This window comes from Sinohyriopsis cumingii, chromosome 10 (genome assembly GCF_028554795.1).
Source record: "Sinohyriopsis cumingii isolate HCF-2022 chromosome 10, ASM2855479v2, whole genome shotgun sequence".
NCBI lineage: Eukaryota > Metazoa > Mollusca > Bivalvia > Unionida > Unionidae > Sinohyriopsis > Sinohyriopsis cumingii.
The window spans coordinates 67482952-67494920 of NC_142970.1; the positions used below are offsets into that span (position 1 = coordinate 67482952).

General features: G+C 32.3%; 1 protein-coding gene across 3 annotated transcripts in view; it reads left to right on the top strand.

Moving 5' to 3' along the window:
• LOC149790323 (uncharacterized) overlaps nt 1–11336 on the top strand; it is a 51081-nt gene extending 39745 nt beyond the window's left edge. The window contains exons 16-23 of one of the 3 annotated variants that reach the window (XM_089973447.1): nt 489–545; nt 1452–1529; nt 1989–2033; nt 4259–4330; nt 4770–4850; nt 5670–5839; nt 8386–8511; nt 11215–11336. In XM_089973447.1, coding sequence (XP_089829573.1) covers nt 489–545; nt 1452–1529; nt 1989–2033; nt 4259–4330; nt 4770–4850; nt 5670–5839; nt 8386–8511; nt 11215–11316 — 731 coding nt within the window. In that variant the 3' untranslated portion in view covers nt 11317–11336. Of the gene's footprint in view, nt 1–488; nt 546–1451; nt 1530–1988; nt 2034–4258; nt 4343–4769; nt 4851–5669; nt 5840–8385; nt 8512–11214 lie in introns of all 3 variants that reach the window. The other 2 variants (XM_089973446.1, XM_089973448.1) reach the window with 2 other exon arrangements.
• Nucleotides 11337–11969: the final 633 nt, after the last annotated feature.

Consider the following 11969-nt stretch of genomic DNA (forward strand, 5'->3'; position numbering starts at 1 on the left):
TATCTAAAGGCAAATGTCATATGGTTTCTGAATCCACGTTTTGTGATGTAATCTTGCACAGTTTGCTTACACCTCTTTTGCAGGATTTTGATACTAAGAATTTCGAAATAGATTTCGAAATATCCTGTGCTGTTAAACCAGTTATTTATCAGTTTCGCTTTTATATATACGCCTTTCCTTTCGAACACAATCCCCCCTTCTATCTTGTGTAACTTCTATAGTTTCTGAAAAGTTACATTCATGTAAAAACATAACAAATGAAAATTAAAACATGAACACATGACAGATTTGACATACTGTAACAAATGAAATGATACTCACAGTTGTAAAGATGTAAATAAAAGAATATAATCGAAGAACCATGAAAACAAAATGTTAGACTCGGATATATATATATATATATATATATATATATATATATATATATATATATATATATATATATATATATATATATATATATAATCTGTTTTATTGCTTTATTCCAGTTCTGCATAACGAAATTTATGCGCACAGCCCATCACCATGCAGGTCACACCAATACCGTGAGAATGTTTTTACTCTTACTATTCAGCTATGACTGTTGATCAGAAAATGTTCTCTCTGATATAATATATCGTCTTTAACATCTTTACCATTTTGTAGGTCCTTGCGGTAAGTTGATACGACTATACTTATGACATATGTTGTTTGATTTCTTTGGAGATCGATTATCTGCGGAAGAAGTTTATAAGCACATTCCACTTGAAGTCTGCAAAAGTAGGGGACGAGGGTTGAACACTGTGAACAAATTTGACGTTAAGCGTGTAAAACAGGACATATCATCCACTTGCCTTTTATTCCGATATTGTTTTTGGCTATTCTAAACAGGTAGAGCGTGCATCTAAATGCTCATAAACTTCGGATTTCAAGAGCACTTTTCGATATGCTATTTACTTGATGCGCCAAAATATTATTGGTTTCTGACACGTGTATAAACCAATTGAAGAAAATTATATATTCATAGTCCCGTCTCGCTATTATTCAATAGCCGATATACGCAAACAGCTCGTCAGATGTTGGACTTAGAGGCACCAAGGGTATCGAGTAGTATTTTGGTTAGAGTCAGACATTCCACGTGATTTCTGAGCTTAGTTTCGAAATTGCTCTTTATCTAGATTTCATTGCATTGACTCAAAACTAAAGAGCACATCATACATCTTTCCGACTGATATAGTGAGTGTAGTATATATTGTTCTATGTATTTGGATATAATGTTATATCTGTGTCTTTCTTGCAATAAATGTTTGTGACTCACTTCCCAAGTCACATACAGGCATACCTATAATTAAGATTAAGCGGATAACGTTGTAACATAGTAGCCACTTTTGAATTTTTAGCATTAGAACAATACGTGCAGTTACAAAAGTCTTAAAAGTATAGATAGCATAAATATTTGTGAATTGTTTCAGTGTGGCAAAGACTTCTTAACATCCCTATAAATCACGGTGAGAGAGACTGTAGGGCGGATCTTATACTTCATGCAGCGGGTAATGTGTCTATCTTTCTGTCTCTAAATCTTTAATCGTTAAGGCTACTTAACCCACACGTGCATACATCGATGTTGTAATAAAAATATACTATTTTTGTCCTCAAGAAACGGCAAATAAAATACCTTTTTTGTTACGTAATCATAACGAGAAAGTCATGCGATTTTACGATATTTTTCAACATGCTAACAAGTGCATGCATTCATACAATCGACACATAAAAACCATACAAACGGGAGATAACATGTTTTATTCTGAATGAAGGGATTCAATTAGAAATGTAATTGATTTTCAAAAATTTAAAAGCACACGTTTGATTAAACCGTTTATAATGATTTGTAAGCACTTTTAAACAAATATGTGCATAAAGTATCTTCTTTTAATTAAACTTCATTTTGATTGCATTACACATAATACATACTACAATCGTAAATCTGTAAACATTTGGTCTAACCATAGCCACCTATCCGGAGCCAAGACATGATCCATGCTTGTGTTTACAAGGTATTGTTCTACCTCTCTATGTACCTTATTATGTCTTTATCTACTTGTTTGGGCGCATGTATGTCTAGTTCCTGTCTACTTTTATATGTATATTTATATTACTTTGATAAAGAATCGTGCTAGTTATTAAAGTAGATATAATGGTTTTAACGACTTTGACACAAACAAGAATTTTTGTTTCTCCTGAACAGTATAATGCATTTCAATAGTGATATCTGAGAAATAATAATTTCTAAACGATTGTAGTTTTACTCAGTTACAATTGTCTTGAAACAATCATGCTGTATTTGTACCATTCCTTCAAATAACATAGGTTATAGGTTATAATGTCTTTATGATTGACTTATGTATTTAATTTAGGGTTTACTGAACTTTCTTAAGTGCTGTCTGATATATAACGTATATCTCTGTGTATTAGATTTAAAAATTTAATATTAGTTTCTTTTGAAAACTTGACATCCGTCGGTATAATTAGATAAGGTTAAGATTTAAAACAAAACGTTTCTCTATGCTCGTCGATATAGTTCACTAAAACATCCTGGAAGCCATATTTAACAAACTCTTGTGTGAATATGCTATGCTATGAGAGCAAAAACCTATTAGTAATAAATGTGATGCATTTTACTAATCATTCTTTTAATTTAATAGCAATTCAGAAAATATATACTGCCAATCCTATCATAGCGAGCTCTCGAGTAACGTAAATGTATCTGAAATAATGTCAAAGTATCGATATATGGGTCTTGAAAGTCGAATTTAAGGATTCAAGGATATGATGAAGTATTCATATGTCAGAGAAATATATATATATATATACATATATTGTTACGTGTTTAGACTGTAATAAATAGTGACACAGCAAGAGTGAAAACGACAAGCTTTTTTAAATTTAACAGATGATTTATTTCCCTGGAAAACTTCTGTGAAAAGGAAAAAGAAAGGAGAAGAACTTACGGTTTCAAGAATCAAATCCAAAAATATTCCAAGAATAATCCAAAAAATAATACAACAATAATGCAAAAGTCCTAGTAATGAATAGTCTAATACTTTCAAGTTCGATTCCTGATGGAAAATCCAAGATGGATGACGATGACGTATGTTGTAGTCTGTACTGTGTTGACTTTTACAGTTCCTTGTAGAAATACAAATAATGACACTCCGGTGTTGGAAATCCAAATTAAATTTGTAAGCAATGTCTTTCAGAAATTTATGTGTACGCACTCCTCAAGATATTTGCAGAGAAAAAATAATTAATCCTTTTGAAATATAACTATAATGCAAATTCTGGCTACAACAAAATAAACTGACATCAGTATATAAAGCTTAAAACTGAGAAATCTCTCTACACATCTATATTAAAATTAACAAATGCGTGGTAATGGAAAAACCAGAATTGAGAAACACAGGGTCACTTGACCGTGTTTACATATTAAAACAAAGACTTACACAAAATATGGCCTTGATTAGACCAATGATTTTACTCCGAGAATAAAAGTACATTTTTTTACATCTTAAATTATGGCCTCGACAAAAACCAATCATTTTAAAATAAAAATAGAACTTAATTATATGGTAGCTACTAATTTTGAATCACGGTAAGGATCTAGGTCAACACCTTGTGTTTACGTAAGAATGATTTTTGTCAACTGATTTTCTGGAAAAAATATAATCTCCCGTGAATAAATTTACATTATAATAGCATATAATAGAATACAAAAATTAAAACTGACAAACAATTAAATTTAAATAAATATGAATTAAATCAGATATACGAAACACTATATATATATATATATATATATATATATATATATATATATATATATATATATATATATATATATATATATTCTTTGGGGCATCCGCCTGTAGCATCCATTTATACCACTTTTCGAACTGTTTGCTGTATATTCGTATAGGAGATAGATTAATCGGACATTCACCTGTAACAACAAAGTGTCACTATGCGCAGTGTAGTGTATATTGAGGGACTGCATAGATGTGGCGATGGTGACAGTGAGGTGGTCTCTTTTAGTGGGTAGGCTAAAAGGGTATTTTAAAGATATTAAATCAGTGGTCACTGCGAGAATGGGAACGCTTGATCAAATTTGACTGCGTTTGAAAACGTTTTCAAGGATATACAAATTATGAAACAAATTATGAAACCTGAAAGACACATATGCTTCAAACCTCAAATCAGCCACTTTTCTAACTTTAAATGATAGTTGCTGCCACATCGACAAGCGCTAGTGTACCATTGACAACGGCATCTCCTAATACTACTCAAGAAACAACAGGTATTTTAATAGGTAATTATAAAGACACATTTCAATTTTGTTTTAAGCTATTAGAAGCGCAATCAGACAACAAGTAGTGGGTTAGCTCAACATCTAGCATGTCAGACGTATGGGCCGTACCTTGGGCATCTAAATTTGCCCAGATATTCCCTTGTTTATTGTAATTGTGTGTTTTGAAGGATGAGACTATTCAAACTGTCACATGAATCTATACTCTTTCTTGGACTGATATGTTGCTAACAGCCACGACAAAATTATTAAAATTGATTTCATTCTCCCGTTATATTTTTCCTAATGAGCTAGAATGTCTGATTGTCTTGTAGGAAAAGACAGAATGACTGCATTTGAAAACTTTTTCAGAGGATATACAAATTATGAAACATGAAAGACAAATATGCTTCAAACCTCAAATTAGCCACTTTCTAACTTTAAATGATAGTTGCTGCCACATCGACAAGCACTAGTGTACCATCGACAACGACATCTACTACTACTCAAGAAACAACAGGTATTTTAACAGGTAATTATAAACACATATTTCGATTTTGTTTTAAGATATTAGAAGCGCAATCGGACAACAGGGGAGCTAGAATGTCTGAATGTCTTGTAGGAGAAGACAGAATGGTAACATCTCATGTGTCATTGTGGTTGTCTAAATCATTTATTTTGATATTAAATCAAACATTCCTTCAAACAATAGTAGCATGACAATACTGGTAAATTTATAAAAACAAACCTAATACAATTTAACTCATTAGCGAACAATTTTAAAAGCAGTCAAGGTATTATCTACTTTAGAATGACTGTGTATGAAATTACTTGTGACAATATAAATGCTATGTAGCAATCATAAAATGGTTTATGACCCTATCATTTTATAAAATGTACCATCTAAGTCACAGTTTACTTGACGTTTACTTAATAAATCTGACTGTGTCTCTCTTTATTATTGTAGTGTGTGTTTAAGTGGTATTTGTTCATCACACTGACGTGCCGGTCCACTACGGCCAGGCTTAATATCTTACAAATATTTAGTTGTTTTTATCCTCTGATTTAATGCATAATCAAGCCATTGTAATATATGCCTTTCTATCTATGCTTATTTATTTGTAGTGCTCCGAAAACCTTTGAAACCATGAAATCATTATTTGTGGTTCAGTGTAACATAATCAATGTCTAATGATACGTGTAGGTGCACATAGCCTGCCAAATCCACACCATTACAAAAATAAATTCACCTCCACTAGTGTTCGCACGTTATTTATCATTACAAGAATAAAATGGAAATGAAGGTTTTAGTTTTCATATATTTTCAGATAATATTTTCTCTTCATGTTAGGTCTTCATGCATGTAACAAAGCATTAACTATCTCCGAGATTGCGCATAACGTCACGCTTATCCATGCGAACGCATCCGACTGTATAACGGGAAATCACAAGTCATCAGAAGCTCTTGTATTGGTCAGCTGCAATACAAGCTCCACAGCAACTTGGAGACAAGGAGAAAATGTACGTATTGACAAATGGCTGTTTCTTCAATTATTTTGTTACAAATTATTTAGTCGCAACGTGATTGCCCCAAATAATTATATCTCATTTAAGGAAACATACAACAAACAACATCATTTTGTAAATTCTCTGACAAATCTTCAAAACCTTTTCATACATCTGAGAAGTATTGTCTCCACTCTCTATATAGTAAGTTAAATTGGATTAAGATGTGCAATCGGATCTTTAATCAAATATCTGTATGATCAAATATATCAGATAGAAAGGTACATTGTATTCATATCAGTAGGAAACAAAACACTGAGAAGGGTTCTCTCTCCACTTTTGTTGTCTATTTGTCATTGCTTATTTAAAATTCCAAAGAACTTCTTACAACTAACAGGAATTCTGACATTAAGGTCACATAAAATCATAATTTAGACATATGATTGGATAATGTGATATAATAGACCAATCAGATGTGATAATTTTATATGTTGCTAAGATGTTGTTATAACCGCGTGGCCAGAGCACTCGAAACATCCAAGAGCGTAAAACAATATAGATTGTAAATCATTTATCTCACTATTGGTGATACCTTATTCAACGGACCATAGTGTAGATTCATCCAACCTATATACACCATATTTATATACTTAATTTATTGGGAAAAGACAAAGATATTTTAAAATCTCTTTTTTGTAGTAAATGAGCATTCATCTAGCATATTTACAACAATTAAATATATTATCGTACACATTATAATTGACATATTTTCCCTTAGCGGGTACACCCTGTAGCTTTTGAATTGAGGGCCGGTGTGTTTTGTGTGTCCAAAGCAGATGCATCAATTTTTATTAATAGTCAAGAACCTCTATGGTTTGTTCTATCGTCATGCATATCTCTGTTTGATTAACTCTTTGTACACGACTTTATCTGTATTATGTGTTTTTTCATGACCGTAAATTGTAATCATGATCTATAATATAGATATTAGATGGCTATTTTTCATTGTATTGGTGTAAACTTGTATTTTAATATATTAAGCGAGAAGATTGTATTGGATGTATCAAAAGGTGTTTACGTAGATGTTTACGGTCATTAACAATAATATTTATAATAAATATATGTTCACGTTTTGAGTAGGAGAAAAAATGCATTTAGGTCCTTATGCTTGTAGATAATGATGGAACTGAGCAATTTCATTCATATTTCGGATTCTTATTTCGAATTCTTATTTCCTATGGTTTTGTTGTAACATAAGTCTGCATATGTATCTAACATAATTTGAGTGGAGACATTTTTTACGATTATTCATTGAACTACACATTGTTCATTGGACTAAAATATTATCCTGGGATTACTTTGAAATTATCAAAAGGAGATCTGGACAATGTCATTGTGATATATCAGTAATTTTGGCAGACCAGTATATTTGAGGATCTGGAATTCGTTAGGAATATTCGATCCTCAGGAACTGTGCTATAACCTTTGATATTATTTTAGATTTAATTAGTATTAACTGTAAGTTAATCGTAAATGTTTATTTTATAATTTTGTAATTAATTTAATTGTTAACCACTCCAGTGGTCGAGTGGTTTGAGGGTCGATCTCGAATTCGTTAGGTGGCGATTTGTGCCTCGGTCGCGTCATGTCAAAGACTTGTAAAAATAGTACTAGCATCTGCCTCGCTAGGCGTTTATCATTAACAGGTTACGTTTAGGACTTCTCGGTCTGGTGTCAGGATAATACGATAGGGTTGGACATGATGCTACATGTCTGCGGTATGATGCCACAGTGCTAGACATCACTATAAACTGCCACGTTGCAGACATCGTAGCGATATTACTGAAAAAAATATTAAGGATATGTCAACATTCTAAATCTTACACACACAAATTATTTGATACATTTTACAATCCTTACTTCTTGATGTTACTTAGTTTATGACCACATACTGGCAACACTAGTTAATCGATATTATTACGCATACGTTTAGTCCTTTGGCATTCCAAGTCCACTATCAGCTGCATCTTGTATTTTCTCCAGCAGGTTAAAATCTTTAAAGTAGCCTCTTATATACCATACAGATTTCTACGCAAACGATAAGTCATTGATATCTCTGTGATTTGTTTGTTACTCAGTTTATAATATTATAATGGCAGCAAAAGGTCGTAATTTATAGAAAAATTGTAATAACAAACGTAGAGATCATTCAATTACCTAGAAAGAATCAGTTTAAATTTGATGTCTGTATGCATTTCTCTTTTGACGTTGAGTAGCCACAATAACATTTGTATTTGGAGTGCTAAAGGTGCAGATTGTTCACGCTAAGCAGTCATCTATTGTCGTACTATACCAATATTGCTGTAACTGATACTCCTCTTCCCATAGCTAATAATAATAATAATAATAATAATAATAATAATAATAATAATAATAATAATAATAATAATAATAATAATAATTCAACGAGATGGAAACCATTTTGATGAGTTACGCTTTTAACAATACATAATAATTTTCTTCCAGTTTAATAATCCATTGTGTATACTCAATTTATACAGGTCATGTCATTATGCAACAGAATTCCTATGTTCACCCCCATAGCCACATTCAAAAGTGATGGAGTGTACACGTCAGCTGGAGGGACTGCTGGAATTTTTCTTGGATGTCTTACTAACGGATTTAAGGTATTGTGGAATAGCAGAACGCGTTGCACACAACTTTATGAGCCTATGATAAAATCAATTGTAAAATCCTCGGTCTTTAACCCTAGTTATTTTGTGTATACAGCTGCTAGAAACTTATAATTCGCTTTATATTGTTTGAAGGCAGTAAACGTTCAGTAGAATCTTTGCATTTTCTGCCAATCCTGCAAACTAGTAAGCTTTATTGGTACAGGATATCAGGATATTTCGAAAGTTTTAGTAATTTAAGACCGAGGATGTTACAATTGAACCTTGTACATCTAATGTTTTAAACTGTATATTTTGTGGAATTAATAACTTCAACATAGGAAACAAAAGAACAAAAAGCGTGTGCAGATTGCTACCGTGAAATTGTTGGGGTAGGAGCTGTGTTATAACAGATCGGTCAAGTTTGACAACTTTCCGAACGTATCATCTTTACACTAGAGGGTTTAATTCGAATGTGTACGCTATGGTATGTCGAGACCATCACCCAGTACGTATACATAAACCACAATAAATGAAGCACCATGTGAATGAAAGAAACGGAATTCAGACAAATCGGTGCGTTAAAGAATATGTATGTGAAACGTATAAGCAGTTCCATTCTGATGTATGATACGAATATAAGGACTGAATATCTGCATCCGAGGCCAGATGAACTATGTAGTAATAAAAAGACATGCAATAAAACGAACTATTGCACGAGTTAATTGAACACTTTTCCTATTCTTACTGTGTCTTTGCGATCAACAACAATACCATATTTTCACTTCACACGTGAAATAATTCATTACATCTACTCAAAATCGTAAATTTCAACTGTCAGTTTATAACACGAAATGAAGGAGCCACTTCTTGTATTCAATGTAACCGTCACTATAGTGCGGTAAAATAACTCTAAGGTACAACCGGACACATTCGATGCTACAGATTTCCCTTCATTACTTCATTTGCGTTTATGCCATTATGTGATGACGAGAAAGTTATGAGATGGGTTTATAAAGATAAAAAAGGTCTATGAGTATAGTAATAAGATCAATTATTGCACACATTTCAAAATGATAATGACAACACTTAGTAAGTTGCTTCAACATACAGCAATGTCTACGTTACACACTTTCTTTTTTACATAATTTGTTCACGTTACATACCTTGTATACTCGCGGAAACGTTGGATCCATCAGCACACTACGCAAACCTTGATATGTCGTTATAAATCGCACTGTGAGATCTGAGCGTATGAAGTGTTTTGGACTGATCAGCAGAACAAACAACACCGACCCTAATCTGCTGGCTTATTATGCAATAACAGACCAGGGTTTATTTGTTTGCAGTTGGATACGATTTTGTATTTTAGCAGATACGGTGCACTGTTTGCTGTTTATTATTTCCGACACGCCAACACGTTAAAATATAATTTTCTTTCGACTTGATTAATTCTCATAAGCCTACGAAATCCATTACTGATCTGATGCGATCGTGGGAAGTTTCCATGCTCTACATACTCGAAATACTGTATTGTACTACGTTTTACTACTACCAATATGAGCAGAGTCTTCCCATTTGATAGCTTAGTAGATCTTAGAAGCACCACGTGACTATTATAGACATGCACAATATAGCTGATGTAGGTCGGAATATGACCTCAAGTCACCACATATAATTTTCATAACACCAAGCTAAAACCGGTATGTGAGTAAACCAATGGTACAATCGTTAATTTAACAAAAAAGTTTTAGATATCCAGGAAGACTCAGAATATTCATATTCTTTGCTGAGAGACACCCGGTAGTCTACTATAATTTAGTAGTTTAAACAAGAATTTCACTTGCGATTGTGTTATTGCCCCATACATGATAAGCATGGTTTGAATATCAACGTAGACTACATCTAAGTACACAAACTCACCTCTCATATGAAGATGTTGACAAATCTTATCCTGTCAAATGACACAGTAGTATCCCATAACATTGTCTGAAAACATTTAATACAGAAAATGGAAGATGTTTGCATTCCATTAAATAAAAAGTTGCCAAATATTTGGCCAGGAAAACATCTAGTCTGTGAATAAGTACAGTTAAATGAATACAAATCAGCACTTGCAATTTTCCTTCACGTGCAGAAGTACATCTAAATCATGTACAATGTATACCTCCTTTAATCATTCCAGGAGACATGCATATTGCACATATATAATGATGTTTCCACTGCACAAATCAATTACTGAGTCTCTGGTAAATGCGTCTGGTAGAATCAACACAGTTTTCAGTGGAAACAGTGAAAAGTATCATACCGAACGCCATGTATATTGCCACTCAACTATTCCAGCTGACTTGTCCGCTTGAATACGTGAAATCAAACAGGAATATCCTGCATGGAACCAATGCTGAAAACAAATATTTACCCTGACAACTATTTTATGGATGTGAAGCAAAGATAGTTGATGAATAAATCAATAAATTGTTATACTCAAACACAACAAATATCTAATTGTCTTACACATCTTAATTCGTGTCTGGTACGACGTTTGTACAATAAATGCGGATAATACTTTTTGCTTCTGTCTATCTTGATTTTATGATCTCAAAATTAAAACTATGACACAGATATATTCTAAAATTAATAATGATTAATTATTTAATTCATGAAACTCTTTAAACCATTTCGAGCTTCATAACCATTTTTTTAAAATTTGTTTTTCAGTTTGCTGTCCAAGACTGTCATTCTGGTATTCAGATAAGACATCTGCTAACAGGTGGAGTTTTACTGAACGATCCATTAAACTATTTTGTTGTTAGATGGTAAAATAAACGGATTTCAAGATATTCATTTTCATTGTAAAGTGATTATTATGCAGTTGTTCTAAACCATCGTCCATTTTCATTCACATATTTCTTAGTGCTTTTACTACGCTTTCCTCATACATTTGGACGATAACACAAACATAAAAAATAATTTATTTTATTCTAAAGGTACAAAATAGTATCTATATAAATAAATGAGACAGTTAAATTTCAATGGTTTTGTATGTCCAAAACTGTAAAATGTCGATGATGACAGTATCATTTACTTTGCTGGAAACAAACAAAGTATTGGATAGTGGATTTGAAACTTTCTAAACCTTTGAGGCCATACTGTGTAATTGTTTAGACTCGTATTATTATTGTCAGTGGCTATTACCTAAGCCAACTAAAATATTCTTCAGTAATAGCACAAATACCAGATAAGCACCCACAAAACACCCACACGTATCCACATACCCCCATATATATATATATATATATATATATATATATATATATATATATATATATATATATATATATATATATATATATATATACTTTAGGTACAGCAATAATGTAATGATTACACGATTCAAATCAACCAGATATCAACACGCAAATAGTTACTGTAATACTTCATTGAATCAAACTCCAGTCGTAAAAAAGAACTAA